Source organism: Myotis yumanensis, unplaced genomic scaffold (assembly GCF_028538775.1).
Source record: "Myotis yumanensis isolate MYYU_CA2020_CCGP unplaced genomic scaffold, mMyoYum1.0.hap1 SCAF_1, whole genome shotgun sequence".
Taxonomy (NCBI): Eukaryota; Metazoa; Chordata; class Mammalia; order Chiroptera; family Vespertilionidae; genus Myotis; species Myotis yumanensis.
This window is the reverse complement of record NW_027223752.1, coordinates 49,803,173-49,823,917: the sequence shown is the minus strand read 5'-3', so window position 1 is coordinate 49,823,917 and position 20,745 is coordinate 49,803,173. Positions and strand designations below refer to the sequence as shown.

General features: G+C 52.1%; 1 protein-coding gene across 2 annotated transcripts in view; it reads left to right on the top strand.

Annotated features, from left to right (window-relative positions):
* The first annotated feature begins 479 nt into the window (after window positions 1–479).
* Window positions 480–20,745, top strand: part of SMAD6 (SMAD family member 6) — a 79,757-nt gene continuing 59,491 nt past the window's right edge. Inside the window, exons 1-3 of one of the 2 annotated variants that reach the window (XM_070420362.1) lie at window positions 484–2,472; window positions 10,336–10,392; window positions 13,697–13,774. In XM_070420362.1, coding sequence (XP_070276463.1) covers window positions 1,650–2,472; window positions 10,336–10,392; window positions 13,697–13,774 — 958 coding nt within the window. In that variant the 5' untranslated portion in view covers window positions 484–1,649. Of the gene's footprint in view, window positions 2,473–10,335; window positions 10,393–13,696; window positions 13,775–20,745 lie in introns of both variants that reach the window. The other variant, XM_070420372.1, reaches the window with a different exon arrangement.

The window sequence follows — 20,745 nt, the reverse complement described above, 5'->3', positions numbered from 1 at the left end:
TCTACCCCACCCTCAGCAACTCCTTACCTCGGGCCCCTGCGTGCGAAGCGTCCCACGGCACCCCGTTTGGCCCGGTAGAGCGACCCCTGACTTGGCTCAGGGGGTGTGGAGACCTCGGCCATCACGGAAGATCCCACCACCCCACCAAACCAACACCCCCTGTTCCTAAGAGACGCAAGCCAATAAGGCTCACACGCACACCCATTTTTATTAGCCTTCCCTGTGATGGAGTTTGCATCAACTCTAACGTGCAATGTGTGTTTGTAAGTTTGTGCCCCAGCCAGAGATAGGCAAAGCGCCCCGTTTGCGTCCGAGACTCGGTGGGTTCGTGGAGCCCTCGCGCCACCCGCCCGTGGTTTGTGTAACCGTGTGTCGTGTGTGCGCGCGCGCGTGTGCTCGCTCGCATCCGTGCCCGCGGCGCAACGCGAGCCCGTGAGCGGGCGGTGGGGGCAGTCCGGCCTGGGGCGGGGGTACCGGGGCGAGCACGGGGCGGGAGCCGGGGTTCGGCCCGCCCCGGGAGCCGGCCCCTCGGAGCCGCGGGCCCTGCAAAGGGACGTGTTCTCCTTTAAGAGTTAAGAAACTTGAAACCTTGTTTGCGCAACAATCAGCGCCGCGGAGCCGCCAAAGTGTCTAGACTGGCATATGATGGGAGGCAGCCAATGACTCCGCGGCGCTCCTCCGGGGGCCCTCAGTGTGCGTTTGAGGAGAACAAAAAAGAGAGAGAGAGAGCCGAGCGGGGGAGCGAGCGAGGGAGCCGAGCCGAGAGAAAGAGCCGCCGGGCGCTGCCTCGCTGGACTTCGCCGGGACCGCGGGGCCACCGGGAGGCACTTTTTGTGGAGGGGGGAGGGGGAGCGACCTCTGCAGCCGCGGCGCCCGGGGCGTCCGAGCGCCGTGTGGGGTGGGCTGCGACCTCTGCCTCGGTGGATTGCATTTTTAATTAAGGATTCCCAGCAGCTCTTTGGGATTTTTACAGTTTCCACTCATGTGTTGACACTCGCGTTTGGCAGAAACTCGCTCTAAGTGCATCTAGCGCCTGGGACCTGAGACGGAGTTGGCCTTTCGTGCATGCAATTCCAGGGATTTGGGGTTTGTTTGGGGTTTCTTTTTCTTCCATTTTTTTTTCTTTTTGCAGGGAGTAAGACGAAAACAGAGAGTATCAACAAGCCTGCCTTTCGGATCCTGCAGGAAAAGCCCATGTAGTTAAAGCGCTTGGGTTTTACAGGCAGGGCTTCCCAGGCACATTTAGGGGGTTCGGCGCGAGCACTTTGTGCTCATGGGCCAGCCGCGCAACTTTTGAAGGCTCGCCGGCCCATGCGGGGACTTTTTGGCGGCGCGCCGCCTGCGGTCCCCCTCAAGCGCCGGGGCTGGAGTTGCTGAGCAGCCCGGCCACCGGGGTCCATGTAGCCGCTGGCCGGGCGCAGACTTCGGCTCGGCGTGCGCGTGTTCCTCGCCGGCCCACCCCGGCGAGCTCCCTCATGTTGCAGCCCTGCGGCGCCCCTTCGACGACAGGCTGTGCGCGGTCTGCACGGCGCCCGGCGGCGGTGCTTCATGTGGGGCTGCGGCCCGCGCAGCCGGCGCCTCGCTGAGGGAACGGACCCGCGGTAACCGGAGACCGCCTCCCTCCCACCCCCGGCGCCAAAGGATATCGTATGTTCAGGTCCAAACGCTCGGGGCTGGTGCGGCGACTTTGGCGAAGTCGTGTGGTCCCCGACCGGGAGGAAGGTGGCGGCGGCGGCGGCGGCGGCGGCGGCGGCGACGAGGATGGGAGCTTGGGCAGCCAAGCTGAGCCGGCCCCGCGGGCACGAGAAGGCGGAGGCTGCGGCCGCTCGGAAGTCCGCCCGGTAGCCCCGCGGCGGCCCCGGGACGCGGTGGGACAGCGAGGCGCCCAGGGCGCGGTGAGGCGCCGGCGCGCGGGGGGCCCCCCGAGGCCCATGTCGGAGCCGGGGCCCGGCACTGGCGGTTTCCCGCTGGATGTGGCGGAACCGGGAGGCCCGGGCTGGCTGCCCGAAAGTGACTGCGAGACGGTGACTTGCTGTCTCTTCTCGGAGCGGGACGCTGCGGGCGCGCCCCGGGACGCCAGCGACCCCCTGGCCGGGGCGGCCCTGGAGCCGGTGGGCGGCGGGCGGAGTCGCGAAGCCCGCTCCCGGCTGCTGCTGTTGGAGCAGGAACTCAAGACGGTCACGTACTCCCTCCTGAAGCGGCTCAAGGAGCGCTCGCTGGACACGCTGCTGGAGGCAGTGGAGTCCCGCGGCGGCGTGCCGGGTGGCTGCGTGCTGGTGCCGCGCGCCGACCTCCGCCTGGGCGGCCAGCCTGCGCCACCGCAGCTGCTGCTCGGCCGCCTCTTCCGCTGGCCTGACCTGCAGCACGCGGTGGAGCTGAAGCCCCTGTGCGGCTGCCACAGCTTCGCCGCCGCCGCCGACGGCCCCACGGTGTGCTGCAACCCCTACCACTTCAGCCGGCTCTGCGGGCCAGGTGAGCGCGCTGCGCCGGGCGAGGGACGGGCTTGGGCGCGGGGTCCCCCTCCGGTCCCGTGGCCTTTTTATATCGAACACCTCGGGTGGGCAGAGCTGCGGTGCTCCCGCACCCGTGGGTGCCCCTGGGTGGTGGGAGCTTCAGTGGAGGCCCCTCACCCTGGGAGGGGATCTGGGCACACACATCAAATGGCAACTTCATCAAGGCACCAGCAAACTTAAAAAGGGTCACGGTGGAGTTTTCTTTATGTAGCTTCAGGCTCCAACTTCACAGGGAGAGGGTAGGCCCTAGGAGAAGCCAAAGATTGCGAGGCGGCCCCTCATTTACCCCCAGTCTGTGCTCAGGCTGTAGCATTTGTGTGCATACGCCTGTACCTAAGCTGTACTTTCTTACACCAAGTGCAAGTATATGTTGTGAAATTGGGTGTAGACAATTCGTGGCTTGAGTCAAAGTGTTTGTAAATTGTCCCACTTGTTCCTTTGTATACTTTGGAGCAAAGCTTTTTCAGGGTAACCCCTCTCAAGGTGGATACCACCCTCTTGACCTGATTGCTCCCAGCATCCCTTGGGTGTTAAAGGTGAGGGCTCTCCATCATCATCATTCTCAATTCTGTGTCCAGTTGAGGGTCCTGGGGGCATTTATGAGTAGGTGAAGAAGCCAGGTATTTTATTACATCTGAGGAGTGCTCCCTGTCTTTGTTCCCTCCCTGGGACTTCCTGCACACACATACCACCCCAGCCCAGCTTACCTGAGGATGCCCTGGGTGCTTTAGCAGAGGTGAAGACAGGTGGAGGTTCTTAGCAGGTCAGAAGCTTGCAGGAACACACATTTTAACCTGTAGCATCTTTGAGGTGTATGCATTTTAGGTGACTTTGGTGGTTCTGCAGGGGTGTGCCTATCGAAGAGTTATAGGCTGTTGGATGTTGGAGGGCTCTGAGTTTCTCCAATCAGGTCCCTCTGGAGTGAGTGAGCACCCAGCCTGAGGGTCCATAGAGGGTCAGATCACAGGTCTCCTGACTCCCAATGTGAAATGAGTGTGCTTGGGGGTAGTGGCTGGAGGGGAAAGGAAGGTGCCTCAGTGGTGGTTCACTGAAGGGGGTTGGTGGTGAAAGGCAGCATTGACCTGGCTGCCCTGCTCCCCACATGGGTTGTCATTCCAGGCCTGATTCAGGAGCTTCGACTGTCCCTGACCTGTGGCCCATGGCTTTCTGTGCCCCTTGTTCCTCTTTCTCACAGCATCCCCTGGAAGAGGCTTCCTCCCTTCTGCTAGCCTCTCTCCTCTCTGCCTCTGGGAAGGGGGCCCTATCTGTGGCCACCCCGTCCCTCAATGGTCATTATTGTTTAGTGGCAGATAATTGGTGGGGCCCACTCTGCTATTTTAGAAAGTCCTGGCAGGTATTTTCTCTCTCACCATGTCAGTCTGCCAGCAAATATTTGTTGAGCACTTATTCTGTGCCAGGTACCGTGCTGGATGCAGTAGCAGAGAGAGTGGACATATGAGTAGGATCCCTGCCCTCAAGAAAACAGTCTTCCAGGGGAGTTGGGGTGGAGATGGGGGGAGAAGGGCCAGGTCAGGGAGTGTGAACTATCAGCACTATGGGGTGTGTATGTAACAGGGTCACCTCCCGGAGCACCTTTGCTCTAACCTGGAGCAGGCCTTTAGAGAGTGGGTAAGGGGAGGTGGGCGTTGGGGAGGAGAGGGGCAGCTGAGAGTCAAGATGCCAGCCAGGCAAGCTCAAGTGTGTGGGTGGGAAGGGGGGTTGTGAAAAAGCTGGAGACAACAGGTAGGACCCACCCTTACCAAGGATGATTGGTGGGTTGTCCCTACTCCTTGTCTGAGAAGTCATCTTGGGTGTTGACCTGAGTTTGGTGGACTTGGGCAGGTACACGTTGAGGGACAAACTGCAGTGGGATGGTGCTTAACCCCAGACTTGGTCCTAGGCTCGGCTTGGCCAGTAACAGGACTTGACCTTGGATGAGTAACCTACCCTGCTAGTCCCTACTGGTCAGTGGGGGTGGCTCCAGGAATATTCTCCACATCTAATTCTAGAGTAAGCACTGGGATTTGACTCCCTTCCTGTCCCCAGGAGGAGGCACTATTGCAGGGGCCATGTCTATTCTCCTTTCTCTTCCCCAGCCCAAGGGACCCCTCTTTTAAGCCATCCTGCGGGCTTTTGGGAGGACTGATGGTCTTGGACGAGTTTCCAGGATATGCCAGGTGGACCCTGTTGCTTCATTCTCCTGCCTAATGGCATGGAGACTGGGACTGAGAACTGGGGAACCCTTTGCTGCCCACCCCACCCCCACCGGCTGGCCGCCAGCCTGGCTCCCAGAGCTGGGCGGGTGCATAGCTGGAGCTCAGTCGTGCGAGTCCTGATAAGGAGACTGCTCCTTCCAGGGCTCTGGGGGAGAGGGCTGGGGTACTGGGGCAGACAGACAGGCAGCTAGAGGGTACACTGGAACACCCAGCAGGCCAACTGAGGGGCACCCACCTGGTGCCGTTCACGTCAGTGCATCTAATCCAAACAGGGATCCTCAGTGACAGGAAGTCCCTTTCTGGGCAGTGCAGACCCTTGCTGCTCAGAGCAAACCCTGTTCCATCTGTAACCTCCTTTGGCACATTGGGGCCAGTTCTCCTCTTTGGGTGTCTTCCCATCGTAAAGTGGTAAGGGTAGACAGAAGCCCTGAGGTCTGACGGGCAGATTTCAGGTGACACTGGCCTACCTCCCCTGCCCTGCCCTCTCCCTCATGGCTTGTCTCAGAAAGTTGGTTCCCTCTGCCCAGCTCTGGTGCTTCCCCATCTGCCGTGGGAGTCAATCCCTAGCACTCCCTCCCTCTTTTGTGTCTTTTGTGTGTCTTTCTGTCCAGGGAAAAGCCAGTTCACTGAGCATGGTGCCTATGTGGACGGAAATGTGGAGAAATACTTTAATCACAGTTCCAACCTGTGTTTATAGAGCTCCTTTCTCCTGAAAGTATCCATTAACTTTGGAATAAATCTCTTGCTCTTTGCTTCACCACTTTTTTTTTTCTGTAATTATATTCAGTAAATTACTATTATCCAAATTGCGCCAGGGAAAGAGACAGAGTGAGAGAGAGAACTTCTAAACGACTGTAGGAGGCCGCCTAGGAAAACACAGGGTTCCCAGGCCAGGACTATAGGAATTAGAATGGGCTAGAAAGTTTTCCTTTTATTTGGCCTGGCATTATCCCTTTGAAATGAGATCAATTTCAAGTTGGGCTTCCAAGCCCCCGCCCCACCCCTCTGGCCTGCCCGCCCTGCTCCTTGGAGCTCCTCCTTGGAGGTGAGGAAGGGGTGATAATGTGCAGTTTGCCTCTTGCTGGCGCCAGCCGGCCGCGCTGTTTATCTGGCTGCCGGGGGAATCTGGGCAATTAGGCTCCACCGGCCTTAAAGTGCCAGGAGCTCCCTTTTTGTGTCTCCCACCCTGGGGCTTGGGGTTGAGCCTACGGCTTCTGGGGGAGGAGAGGACAGGCCCTGGGAGGCTACCTCCCCACCATCAGCCACCACTTGGTAAGGTGGAGCTGGGAGGCCCAGGGAGGTCAGTGGAGCCTTTCCCAAGCAGATGCTGAGCTGCAAGGATGGGGGTGGAAAGTAGTGCCCCAAACGGAAACTTTACCAGCCCCTGAGAGAGGCTGTGAACTCTTCTGGCTTTAGAATGAGATAGGTCCCAAAAGGCCAGGTATCCTCTGGGGACTAAGCAGAGGCAGGCTGGGCTGAGCTGAGTTGAGCATTAGTCTTCTGGTACTTGCTGCCCCTGGCTGACTGCTCTCTCGCTTTTGAAGAAAGTTGGAGGAGATTCCTGAAGTTGATGCCCGAGGCTGCATGTCTGAGGGGACTGGAGCTTCTGATCTTTCTGCCTCTCCTTCTCCCTCTCCTTTTCTCTCTTTCCCATTCTCTCCCTCCCTCCTCCATGTTCATTTCTTTCATTTGGGTCTGCAGGACTCTAAAAGTTACTATTTTTAAATAACACAACTTTTACAAGCACTAAGCTTCTAAGAAGGGCGGGTACAGAGGGTCTGAGGGCAGCTCACACCTTTCTAATCCAACCTTTTGTTTTACATATCAAGTGTCTGACCTGAGTGCCCACCTTGCTCACCTGACTTAATGTCCTGGAGCTCCATTCTCCCAGATCCATGGGACCTGCATATGTGGAAGTGGAGGTGCCAGTTAAAGGTCACCCAGGCCTGGCCAGTGTGGCTCAGTGGTTCAGTCCTATGAACCAGGAGGTCACAGTTTAATTCCCAGTCAGGGTACATGCCAGGGTTTTGGGCTCCATCCCCAGTAGGGGGAGTGCTGGAGACAGCTGATCAATGATTCTCCCTCGTTAGTGTTATTCCTGTCTCTCTCCCTTCTTCTCTGAAATCAATTAAAAAAATATATATTTTTTGAAAAGGTTACCTGGTATTGTTCATAACATTATTCCTAATAGCCCAAAAGTGGAAACAACCCAGATGTCCATTAGCTGATGAATGGATGAACAAAATGTGATATATCCACTGAAACGTCATACAATGGAATACCATTCACCCATAAAAAAGAATGATACGCTACAACATGAATGAACCTTGAACACATAATGCTAAGTGAAAGAAGCCAAGACACAAAGGTCATACATGTGTACAGTTGTGTGAAATGGAGAGGAAGTAGATTATTTTGATTGCCTAGCATTTGGAGTTTGGGGGTGATGAAGATGTTCTATAATTGGGTAGTGGTGTTGGTCTCACAACTCTGAATATATTAAAAACCACTAACTTGTGTACTTCAAGAGAGTGAGAAGAGTGTGTGAATGATAATTAAATTTTTCAAGAAAAGATAACGATACTGGTCCCCAACTAGCCTCCCCCTTCGTTCAATTGAAAGAGTAACTTCTTCTTTTCTATGTGGCCTTGGGCTGGTCCTTTATCTTGTTGGATCTCAGTTGCCCCGTCTTTTAAAAGAAGTTGAGTTGGGTGAACTCCAAGAAGTTGAGTAAGGCAAACCTCTGGCATTCTAATTCCTCCTGCTGGGGGTGAAGTCTGTAGGCCTTCATACTTTTTCACTTGCCTAGTGTGTAAGTCAGTAATTAGCTTCCAGTCCCCACAGTTGTTTCAGTTCTGTGCAAACTGCTTTGCTGGTGCAAATGGGGGCCTGGGAAAGTGTTTCCCGAGCTTTGTCGTTCCCTGCTAGTTGGTGTGTCTGACATTTCAGGTTTGTAGATGCTTTCTGTCCCATTCATGTCGTTAGAACCCTGCCACCTCAGGTGTGGCCATGGGTGGTGGGTGTCACAATTCAAGGCCCAGGTGGCTCCTGCAAGAGACACTGAGGTTGATGACTGACAGTGGCTTGACTCCCACTACTGTCCACTGCTGCTAAGTTTCACTTTTGGGACATCTCTGGGGGGCAGCTGTACAGAGCCTCCCACCTTGTGTGGCCTGGGCCTCAGCCTTTCAGATTTTTGCCAAAGGAACCCTAACACAGTAATTGCAGTCCTTCTGATAAGTTAGTGGGGTAGTATGGAAAGGGCCTGGCTTCTGGTTCTGGCTCTACAACCAGCTCCCTATCTGGCCCTGAGGGAGTCACTTCCACTGTCCAGGCCCCAGTCTTCTGTACAGTGGGAGCACCAGCCTCAAGTCTCCTTCCCTGGGGAACTCTAGCCCTACCTGTGTTTTGACGCTTGTCCTGAGAGGCTGGCTCTCACTCAAGTGTGGTCTCTAGTCCCTTCCAAGTCCTGAGGACCAGTAGATGAGGTGACTCCTACTAAAGGCAAATGACTCCCTCCTTCAGTCCTGGTGGGGTCTCCTGTGATCACTTTGGCCCTTAAGTCCTCCTTATCCACACCTTTGTCCGCTGATGCCCCCAACTTTACCATTATCCTCATAACCGTTGCCTTAGTCCACAGATGCTTACTGAGCACTTTCTGTGCGGATGATGTGACTTAGCTGGGATGAAGGGGTAGAAGATGGGGTGCCTTTTGATTACCTGTCTCGTTGAGGTGTAGAGCAGAGTCAGCTTGGGCTCAAATCCTAGTTTTACCATGATTGGCTGGGGGACACTGGGCAAGTCAGTTTTCTCCTCCGTAAAATGGGAATATTGACCATTTTGTCTCTGAGAAAGGATAAAATAAAAATAAGTGCCCGATGAGCAACTCTGTACCTAAGGTCCAAGAGAATAAAATACAACAAGTGAAATTGAAAATGCCTGGCATGGAGGCACAGGGTAGGCTTTCAGCAAATGTTTGCTTCTCTCCCAGTAGCTACTCCATGATTCACTTTTCCTTCTCCCTAAATACTGTCCACAAAAGATGCCCTGTTTCTAGACCTCAGAGCCTTCACTTTGTTGAAATAATTTCTGGCTGGAAAAGCCAGGGTGGGGAAGAGCTGAAGCTGCATAGGGTGTATGGAGCAAAACAAATGTTCCTACAGCTAATTGTGCCTTATTATAATTACGAAAAACACTTATTACCCCTTGTGTCATTATTGATACCTGCCTAATAATAGTTATTACCACTTTATTACCACTGAGAGTTTGTTTTAGTTTGCGATTTGATGGTGTTTAGTTTCATTTAGGGAAAATGAAGGGTCATTTCATTCATGCAAATTGTTACTTAGTTTAGCAAATTGTTACTTCCCCTAAAGCAAGAGGCTAAGGAATTCTTCTGAAGACAAAGTATATGTTTTTAAGGAGGAGTATTTTAGGCAAATGAAAGGAAACCAAAAGAAAAATACCGTAGACAATAAGGAATCACACAGGGTCTGAGCTGGAAGGCAGTAGAGAGCTTGTGTCCCACCCCTTTGCGGAGTGGGGGCACTGAGGCCGAGGGCTGGCAAGGACTGGTTTAAGGTCTCACATCTAGGTAGCTGGGTTTGGCTTCTCGGGTCCCAACCAATCTTGCCCTCCTCCTTGCCCCAAAGAATGCTACTTCTGATGCACCTTGTTGGGAAATGAGCTTCTGTGTCTGAGTCTCTGCATTCAGACTCAATTCTGATTAGAGTTGCCAAATTTAGCAAATAAAAATACAGACTGTCAGTTAAGTTCTAATTTCAGGTAAACAACACATACCTTTTTAGTGTAAGTATGTCCCAAATATTGCGAGGGACATACTTATACCAAAAGCTATGCCATGGAAATCCAAAATTCAAATTTACCTGAGCATCTGGTATTTTATCACACAGCCCTGGCTCTGGCTTTCCCCTGCACCTGTGTTTCTCATTACAATAATAACTGTTAAGTGTTTGTGGAGGTATTTTTCCACAGTACCAAGAGCTGTACTAAGCATTTTATATACATTATCTTCTTTCACCCACCTGGCAAACCTGGGAGGTCCATATGATTATTGTCACCATTTTATTTATTTTTATTCTTAAGAAGTGTTTTCTTATTGATTTTTTTTTTTTTTAAGAGAAAGAGGAAGGTAGAGGGAAAGAGAAACATCGATTGGCTGCCTCCTGCATGCCTCCTACTGGGGATCGAGCCTGCAACCCGGGCATGTGCCTAACTGGAAAATGAACCAGCAACCTTTTGGTGCACAGGATCGTGCCTGACCAACTGAGCCACACTGGCCAGGGCTAGTGTCACCATTTTAGAGCTGAGGACACAGGCTCAGAGAAGTGAAGTAACCTGCCCAAGGTTGCACAGCCAAAGGTGGCAGAGCAGGGATTGACCCCAGGTCTGGACCCTATGCCTGGGCCTTACTGCTGAGCAGTGATCTTCCAGTGGATTTGGGCAGCAGAGGTGGTGGGAGAAAAGGAGGGTTTCCTGTGAGCTGGGTTTATTATAGGAGGAAATCAATAATCAATAATCTTGTAGAAGAATCCCAATGTAACCTTTCCCACCCTGGCAGTGACATGCTGTCTCCTGTCTTCCAGAATCACCACCACCCCCCTACTCTCGGCTGTCTCCTCGTGACGAGTACAAGCCACTGGGTAAGTGTGTCCTTCCGACCCTGGGGGAGGTATGTCCATCCCGGGTGCCCCTTCATTCCAGCGCCCAGCCTCCGAGCCGAAGGGCTGGGGGGAGGGGGGGTGGAAGCTGGCCTGGCTGCTTCTGAAATGGGGTGAAGTATTACAAACACACCCTCAGTTGGGCCGAAGCAGACAGCCTCTCCAGTGGGCTATTTACATCTTGAAATTCCTCCGCTCATCATTAACCTCTCTGTGACCTTTAAACATGGGCCAGTGGGAGATGAATGGGTTTGGACTTAAGCATCTCATTGGAGGTGGGTTGGTATTTATCTCTTTTCCTTTCTCTCCCTCCCCCAATCTTTCTCCTTTAGTGAGTATTAATTGTTACTATGACAGATAGGTTGAGCAAGAAGTCACTCCTGGGAAACCAGAGTGACAACAACAGGCAGTTTCTACCTTTTGCAGCTAGTAAGTCCTCATAAAGCACTCTGCAAACCCTCACATCTGGTGCTTCTAGTGAGGCCCTAGAAGTCTAAGTGTCTCCGGGCTGTTGTAGAAAAAGAACACTCCCACCTCCATCACGCCTCCAGCCCCAGGACAGACCCCGGCTAGAAGTCGGAACCCCCAGATCCAAGTCTCACCTCCATTCTTAGCAAAATCAGGGGTCACCCAGCTAACGAGCATCAACCCAGGGCCGCCCCCTTTTCAGCTCGCGGGTTCCCCATCCTTTCCTCACAGGCTTGTCTCAGCATTTCCTAAGTTAACATCATTGCACTAGTCACTTAGAAGGTCCCTAGTTTCATTAGAAAAAAACACACACCCTCAAATGTTCTCAGTAAAGTAGTAAACTCAGTTTGAATGTCAAGGATCATTGCCCTGAGGAATTGTGGGTTAGCCTGTGATGAAGCACCAAAAACTAGAGACCACTTCGCCCTGCAGAGTGACCATTTGGAAGTCAACAGGTGTCCTGGTTATTTTACGAATGGGACAACTGAGGCCTAGAGAGAGGAAGTGACACTTGCTGGTGGTCATATAGCTCAGGGGTCTGCAAACGACAGCTCACCATCTGTTTTTGTATGGCTTGCGAGCTAAGAATGGTTTTTACTTTCTTAGATGGTTAAAAAAAATCAAAAGAAGAATAACATTTCATGACATGTGAAAATTGTATGAAATTCCAGTTTCAGTGTTTGTAATAAAGTTCTTCTGGAACATAGCCACACTCACCCGTTTCCACATTGTCTGCGGCTGCTTCCACACGGCAGTGGCAGAGGTGAAGAGTTGCAGCAGAGATTGTATGGCTTGCAGGTCTGAAAACACATACTATTGGGCCCTTTGTAGAAAAAGTTGGTGACCCCTGATTTTGCTAAGAATGGAGGTGAGACTTGGATCTGGGGGTTCCGACTTCTAGCCGGGGTCTGTCCTGGGGCTGGAGGCGTGATGGAGGTGGGAGTGTTCTTTTTCTACAACAGCCCGGAGACACTTAGACTTCTAGGGCCTCACTAGAAGCACCAGATGTGAGGGTTTGCAGAGTGCTTTATGAGGACTTACTAGCTGCAAAAGGTAGAAACTGCCTGTTGTTGTCTGTGTTAGTTCCACAGTGGTTCACTAAGAAATGGGGTTCAGCCGAAACCGGTTTGGCTCGGTGGATAGAGCGTCGGCCTGCGGACTGAAAGGTCCCAGGTTCGATTCCGGTCAAGGGCATGTACCTGGGTTGCGGGCACATCCCCAGTAGGGGGTGTGCAGGAGGCAGCTGATCGATGTTTCTCTCTCATCGATGTTTCTAACTCTCTATCTCTCTCCCTTCCTCTCTGTAAAAAATCAATAAAATATGTAAAAAAAAGAAAAAAGAAATGGGGTTCAGCCTGTGATAATGAGACTCGGGGCGCTGCACACTTTGGGAACATTTAAGTATTAAAAGGAACAATCTTTTAAGAAGATCCCACTGAGGCATTGAGGTTATTTTTTCTTTTAAAGAGATTTTTCCATCTGTCCTTACTTTCCTCCAAACACATTTTACCAGCAGATAACTTTTTCATGCCCTGATAAATAGTCCAAGTTATTTCTTGTATTATTTTCTTTTCCGTGCATTGTTGCTTTTTCATAAACAAAAAGTCAGTTCACTTCTAAGCCTCTGTGATCACATGATTCCAAAAACAAAATAAAACCCAGAACACCCAGTCAGCATCTGGCAAGTGGGAAATGAAAAAAAAAAAGAGGCCAAATTGGTTAATGTTTCATCTTCCCGCTCTCCAAGCCATGTGGTAAAAGGAAAAAAAAAAAAAAAAAAAATCCTGCAGGATCGAATGGAATCCTAGCTAGAGAGGGCCTAGGCTAACGGTTTGGCCTTAGGAATCCCCAGCCTGGGTGCCTCTCTTGAGCCAGGTGGGACCAGCTGAACCAGACCTGGGTTGTGCTGAGTGAGATGATGAAAGTGCTGCCGGCCTCCCAGAACATGCCTCTTCCGACTCCTGGACAGGCCTGTCCCTTAACAGGGACCAATACCCCATCGCTGGTAGCAGGAGGTACAGGCCCAGGAAAAATTTTCCAAGTCTGCCTGCCCCAAAAGGCATTGGCTTATTAAGCTATCAGCTCAGTGTTCAAGAAAAAAAAAACGTGCAAAAGATTTTCCTTTTCCCATCTAACGGCACTGCAGACAGGGGCAAACAAATAATGCACGCCATATGAAGTACTTGAAACTACTCACACAAAAATGAACACCTTAAAAAAACAATGGTCCAGGCATTGAAAGTCGCTCTCTGAGCAGGTTGGAATGTTAGGGAGTGGAGGAGGGGAGAGGAAAAAAAGTTAATCTGGGAGCAAACGCTTGAGCCCTTAATTAGAGGGGTGTAAGCGGGACAGAGGGAGGATGGCTGGTAACTTGTTAAAACAGTTTCCCCAGCTCCAGCGGGAGGAAGGAAGGAAGGAAGGAAGGAAGCAAGAAGGAACAACTTCAAGAATTTTAATGGTTGTAATTAAGTATAGCAACTATGAATTGTTTAGGGGCTTAATTTAACCGTACCCAGCGAGGCTCCAAGTTGCTACTTGCTCAGTCCCCTGAACTTGGGTTATTTCTGTGGTCAGAGCAATTGCAACTTTTTCAGGTGCCAGGGCTGCAGTAGTTGGCATTTTCCAGAAGAATTCCAGGGCTGGCTGGCCTGGTCTCGCACAAGTATGGGACAGGGTTACAGAGTGGCATCAGTTGGGAGGGACACCCTGCCCTTTGCAAGCACTTGCGTGCACACACGTGCACACAGATGCACGAGAAAGCCGGAACGGGAGGCACACCCCACAGCCAACTAAGTTTTCTTTCTCTTTCCTCCCGTAGATCTATCTGATTCCACATTGTCTTACACTGAAACGGAGGCCACCAACTCCCTCATCACTGCTCCGGGTGAATTCTCAGGTTGGCATTTTTTTTTTCTTTGCACGCTGCTGTTGCGTTGAACTTTGCAGAGGGGGACAGGTGGGAGCAGTGCTCGATGGAGGCCCTTTTGATGTTCCCACTCCTTTTCTTTCCCCCTTTCCTCCCAACCCTTAGATGGGAAGACCGCCCATCTCTTCATCACTGGTGTTCTTGGGGTTAAGAATGAGACCCAGAGATGGTAGCCTAAAATGTCGGTCGATCCACGTTTTAACCAGTTGTCTCTACCTTGTCTTGTGGAAGTGAGTGAAGCCCAGTACAGCTCTTCATCTCGCATTTTAGCAAGGGATCCTGTTCTCCCAGCTGCTGGGAGGCAGCAAATGGATGTGTTTGTATACATTTCTCTACATGGGTTTCTCCTTCCGTCCCCACTCTGGGGAAGGAGCTATGTGAAGGGTCAGAAGGCGGGGGGGGGGGATGGAGTGGGTGGAACAAGCTTTCAGGAGGGTCTGGTAAGGAGGGAGTTTGCCAGAGGCCAGTGGTTTCCCTGTCTTTCCTGGAGCGGCGGGAGGCTGGGCTCCTTTGCAGAGAGAACACTAGTTTGGAGCTCCCACCCCTTGCAATTAAGAGTTGGCCATAGGGACATTCCAAGAATATCTGAATCAAGCTTTCCATAAGAAGTAAGAGGTTGGTGGTGACTTGGGGGCATAGAGGGCTAGGAGGGACTTGGGTGCCAAGGTCTGTGGGACCCTTTGGGACAGCTGGGCCTTGTGGCCTGGCCCTATGCTCCATGAGGTGACAGCCCCCCAGGCTGGAGCTGCATGGCTGGATCTTGGCTGAGGGCTTTTGTCTGCATCTGAGCTGTCTTTCCTCTACCCCACGCCCAAGTCATAATAGCAACCACAGTGACCAGAGCTATTAAGTGTTTACTTTGGGCCATGGCCAGTACTTGGGCCCTTTACCTGTATCCTCTCAGAATAGCAGTAAAGGGACTTGGCCAGGGGCACCTAATAGCAGAACCATTTGTCACTGTGCTCCTAACCACTGTTCTGCCTTGTCCTCCTACCCCCTACTTTTCTGCAAGGGCTGAATGTACCCCGATAAACTGAATTGACACACAGTTCTGTCTGTTATTCTTGCCGCATTCTCTCCTCTTCACTCTACATGAAGCTGGCTGCCTGGCCACTTCCCATTTGCAGACCCTTCCCCATCCATTCTCTGTTCCGTCACAACGATGGAAGACCATAAGACTACATCAGTTTCTAGGATAAAGAAACTAGAAGCTGGAGCAAGAAGTCACTTGTGGAGGGTCACATTCGTGAGACTCAAGGCACAGCTGGCACTGGGGTCTTCTGGATCTTACTTGCCTTTTGGTTTCTGGTGGTCTCTCTAATTGGGTCACTTTGTTTTCTTCTCTGCCTTTTGGCCCTATTTGGTTATACTGCCTTTTCCTGAAAGACCTAACCAGATGAACACAAGGAGTAAACATTTTGGATGTTAGGGAGTAGAGGAGGGGGGACAGATAAATCCATCTTTTTTCCTCTGTGACTGTGGGGCTGAAAGCTACATATAATTCTGAAGAAGAGGATCAAAAGTATGTCTGAATGCATGTGTCTGTGTCCCTGATAATCTTCAGAGTGGGTTTAATTTAGTGGATCACATTAGCATTGGTTGGATGGATAACCCTACCCTCTGTCATTAATGGTGGAAACTCCAGTGTGTGGAAATGGCTTACAGTTCACGGTGTATTCATAGTCATAGTCTCTTCTTTAAAATATATATTTTTGTTTGATTTCAGAGAGGAAGAGAGAGGGAGAGAGAGAGATAGAAACATCAATAAGAATCATTACTCGGCTGCCTCCTGCAGGCCCCTCATGCAGGTCCCCTACTGGGGATCAGGCCCGCAACCCTGGCATGTGTTCTGACCTGGAATTGATAACAGAATCAAACCATGATCTCTTGGTTCGTAGGTCAGTGCTCCACCACTGAACCAATGCGGCCGGACAGTCATAGTCTCTTGATCTCTGTCTTCCCAAAGTGAGCCTGGTGTGTAGCCGGCTCAGCAGGAAGGAGCAGACTCCATAGCACCTGCTCGAGGCCCCTCCCCCATATGGTTCTCAGGAGAGAGCGCCCTTTGGAGGCTGGGGGATCTTTGGAGACCCTGGGCCATTGTGTTTGGCTGCCTTTGGGGTCCAGTGGGTCCCTGTTAGTTATCCCAGAGCAGTTTTTGGTCCTGGCCACTGAGCAGGCCCCTGCTGCTCTCTCCTGTGGGCCAGGACTTTATGGTTCTCATGAGAAAATTTGGCATCCAGTGGCTTTGTAATTCTAAAGGGGTGACGGAACTGGGGAGGAAGTTTGGGATATCTGATGGGGGAATGATTGAATGGGGTCTGGTGGGCTTTTGTCTGAGTTCCAGTGGTCCCAGTAGCCAGTGGTGTTCCCCATTGTGGTCATCCAGTCCCCTTCCAGGGACCACATGCGTCCCCGCCCACCGCCCCCCCCCGCCCCCCCCCCCCCCCCCCCCCCGCCCCCAGGTTTCACTTCACCATTCAGCTTTCCAGTTTACTTGTGCTGTGAGGGTCTGAGGACTAATGGACTGGCACTGCCCTGCCTCCAGGGAGGTCACAGACTTGGGGCTTGGTGGCTGTCACACTGAAGGACAGGCTCAGGCTGGGAAAAGGCCCAGAGCTGTGCTGGTCTCTGGATGCTGAAGGCAGGAGTCATCCTGCAAAGATGGAATGCAGGGTTGTGCCCCAAGGGCAGGGTGGGAGGCGAGGTGAGAAAGGTGAGGGGAAGAATGTGTTGGGCTGGGGCCAGGGCCAGGGACAAGGTGTCTGATATTCAAGGACAGATAATACTGCTGTTGGTGACAACTGTTGACATTTATTGACACTCACTACTTCGCACTTTGCTAAGTGCTGGTCATTCTTCATCTCTTTGACTCTCACAACCCAGAGACTCAGATGCGATTCTCCCTATTTTATAGGTGAGGAAACTGAGGCTCATTGTTGGGCCAGCTGCCCAAATTCACAAATTTGTAAGTGTTAGATGTGGGATGGGAGCCTGAGCAGTGACTGCCCAGCTCTCCCATCCGGAGGGCTCTGCCTAGCATTCTACAGCAAGGGTTCCCATCCCCTACTGGGAGACACACCCTTGGGGGCCATAGAGGTGATCAGAGGAGTCTGGGAGCACCCAGTCCCAATTTTAGTACCAAGGATAGGGGTGAGGAGCTGGCTGGAGGCCCGGTCTCTGTGCTCTTCAATGTCACCACCAGGCAAACCTTGCAGACCACCCAGAGCGCTGCCTCCGCCCCCTCAGCTGCCCAGCCCACTCTGTCTCCCTTTGTCCTGAGAGCTTGCCCCTTCTCAGTGCCTTGGGATGGGTGTCCTGCCGGAGTGGGGTGTTTGCAGCCCCACGACAGAGCTGCCCTTGTTTGTCTTGCACAATGACAATCCAGCGCCTGGGTTGGGGCTGTCTATTTTTATCCAGTCCAAGGTCTCTGCTTCACTTTCCTGTCCTGTTGTTGAGGCCACTTTAGAAGGAATGGTGGGAATTTTGAGGCTCAGTCACAGCCAGGCAGGCAGGAACTCATCGCCGGGGCGGGGGGGTGGCAGACCGGAGACTCTTGTTTCAGCTCTCTGCTGAATGGTTGACACAATATTCTCATCTCATATCTACATCACCTCCAAATTTAAATCCGAGAGCCTTGACACTCTGGGTTCCTTGCCTAACTCAGGGCCTGGGGCGCTTTCCCCCTAAAGGTCTGTCTCCTCCAGCCATCTTCCTCTCTGTAAAATCTCCACCCCTTTCCTATTTCCTTGATTTCAGTTTAGTTCCGGGAGGAGAAGCAAGATTAGCTGGTTAAATTCATACTAAGGTGTAAGTGGCTGGTAGGCAACCCTCACTCTGAGCGATTTAAAGGCAGAATATGCCGTAATTCAAAGAATTACAGGATAAAGGGCCATGTGGGAATGGCCATTCTGAGGAGGGCTGAGGGACGAAGGCAGGTTCTATCAGCTCTTCAGTGCTCTAGGCTAGAAGAACAGAATGAGCAGAACACAAGGAGCTTTGTGCTCTGTGAGACAAGGAGCAGCTAGGCCAGGCTGAGTGCTGGGTGCTGAGTTATGGGTCCTTTAATGAGAGGCTGCATAGTGGGGCTGCTTTAGAAGCTAGACCTGCCTGACTCCATGGTGGTGGTGGTGCAGGCTTCTTCAGGATCCAGTGACTTATCGCTGGTATCCTATTCTAGTGCCTATTGGGTAACAGTTCCAGGGCTTTATTAAGCACCCATTGTGTGTCAGCCATTTGTAAGCTGCCTGTCATGCGGACTGGGCTGTCCCTTTTGCTGACCTAGGATGTGTGTACCGGTATCTCAGTCCCTGCGGCATGCTGGTTTCTTTAGAGCTGCATCAGCAAGGGCAAGCCCCTCATTTTAAAGAGAAGGCCTGGGGAAGGAAGGGAGCTATGCAGGAACACATGGAGAGTGGGGTCGCAGCTGCATTTCCTCCACCAGTCAGACTGCAAGTTCCTTGAGGGCACAGATCCTTCTCTAGGATTCTTACACTGTAGATTGACAGAGTTTGGGAACAGAGGCTCAGAGAGGTTCGGAGAGTGGCTGAGGGCCACACAGCAAGCATAAGCAAGCAGAGCCAGTTTACAACCTAGGTGACTCCATGCTGCCCACCCACCTGCCACCTTTCCTCCCAGTGGTCCCTAAACAGGTACCTTTTGGGGTTGATGCTGTCTGATGTTCATCTTTAGTGCCTACAGGAGCTGGGAGAGGAGTGTTGATGCAGTATTGTCTCCTGCTGCTTCCCGATGCTACGGCCCAAGCATGCTCTCCTCGGATGCCCTCATCTAACAGACCCTTGAGCTCTTCGTTCTCCAAAGTGCTCAGTTCAGTTCAGTCAGTGTGTGCTGAGCCTCTATAGCAGTGGTTCTCAACCTCTGGCCCATTAAATACAGTTCCTCATGTTGTGACCCAACCATAAAATTATTTTCGTTGCTACTTCATAACTGTAATGTTGCTACTGTTATGAATCGTCATGTAAATATCTGATATGCAGGATGGTCTTAGGCGACCGCTGTGAAAGGGTCGTTTGACTGCCAAAGGGGTCGCGACCCACAGGTTGAGAACCGCTGCTCTATAGCAAGGTGGACTGAAGAGCATGGACTGTGCACCAGAGGGCCCTGGGTTCAAGTCCCAGCTGTGCCTTTTCCTATTGTAGGACTTTGGGGCAGCCAGGCCCTGTGCTTAGGTCTTGGGGCACAGAGATAAAAATTGTATCATCTCTGCCCTCAAGGTACTCACAGACAGGTAAAGACAAACAATAGTAATGAGAAGTAGTGTAAGAAATGGTCCAGAGGAAGAAGGGATTAGTGATCGACTAGGTGTGGTGGGGAGGTAGACCAGGAAGACTCCCTGGAAGAGATGACATCCAAGTTGGTTTTTACAGGATGAATAGGAGTCTACCAAAGAGACAAGGTTTGGGTGTGGGAGATGTTCCAGGTCCAAGAAATAGCACGTGCAAAGGCCTGGAGGTGTGAAAACAAGCCTGATGTTGAGAAGCCAAAGGATGTCAGACGGATTGCAAAGCAAAGCACCACGTGTTGGTGGGAGACAAGGCAAGGGGAGGTCAGGGCCTGGGCAATATCTATTAAAAACTGTAATACCCAGAGTGCACAGGTAAGTGTCCAGCTCGGTGAATTTTTACAGACTGATCACACCCTGGACAACATTGCTGTGCATGACCATGCTCAATCCTGACAGGTGAGAGTGCTCATTGCCTGTGGCCTAGGGCTACTGCATGTCCAGAGAGTGGGCAGGGGGTAACATTTTAGCTAAAAAGAGGGTTTCGTTTGGTTTTGGAGGGCAAGAAGGATGTTTCGCCTGGAGTTTGGGCCATCCGGTGTCCTGACATAATTACATATGAACCTAGATCAGTCCCCGTGGGTTAAGAGCTTCCCTTTGGATATGGCCCATACCCGCTCTCTCTACCTCCCAAGTCAGGCTCCAGTCTAGGGCTGGTGGACAGGTTTCAGGATGGACCCTGAGCTCCTGGGCCAGGACCAGTTTTCCGCTTCCAATTCAGAAATGGCCTCAGACTCCTTGCTTCCTCTTGGGGCGGGAGTGGGGGGGAGAAGGAGCCTAAATCAGCAGCATTTGGAACTTGCATCAAGCCTCTGCCTTGCGTTTTTTTAGCTTTGACCAACCAAAGGAAAAAAGAGCCTTCTTCCCTCCATTAAACCTCCTGGATATTTCATAAAGGGACCCATTCTTCTTGGGCCGGTTGTGTAAAGTTGGAATAGAGGTGGTGAGGGGTGAAGGGCAGGAGTGACAAAGGTGACTTCAGCAGTCCTGGGAGGAGCGGGTAGTGGCGGAGGGGTTCTGGGCAGCCTGGTTGGCCGTGAAGCATACGGGGTTTACCACAAAGCCAGAGTGGGTTCCAGGCTTGGCTTTGCCTTTTCCCCTGCTGTGATCTCAGGTAAGCTCCTCACTCCCTAATCTCAGTTTGCTCAACTGTGCATGGGGGCCATTGGGTCACTGATCTCAGGGGCTCCTTGATGCTCATGTGTTCTAGGCAGAGGGTACCAGGTCCTGAGCCCTGAGGGGTTGTGTGGAGAACTGAGGCTTCTGGCCTACAGCATCATAGCTTGTCATTGTCCCAAAGCAAAACTAATGTCTGGGACAAGATCATGTGGAGGGAGGGGATTGGTGTCCTGGATTTCCCTCTCCCCCTTTTCTAAAACACTAAAGCTTGGGAATGGAATGGGGGTACCCTGGACCGATGAAGAATCCAAGGCCCAGAGAGGGAGACGGACTCGCCAGAGATCATCAGCTTTTACATCCCCTGGGATCTCTGACAAAGGACACCAGGGCTGGTATGTGTCCTGACTATAGGCTTTGGGGGTGACAGGTCCATGTATTGAACATTTACGAAGGACCTACTGTATGCCAGTATCAGGTGATACAAAGTGAAGAACGCCTGGACCTTTCCCTGAGGAGCTGATGG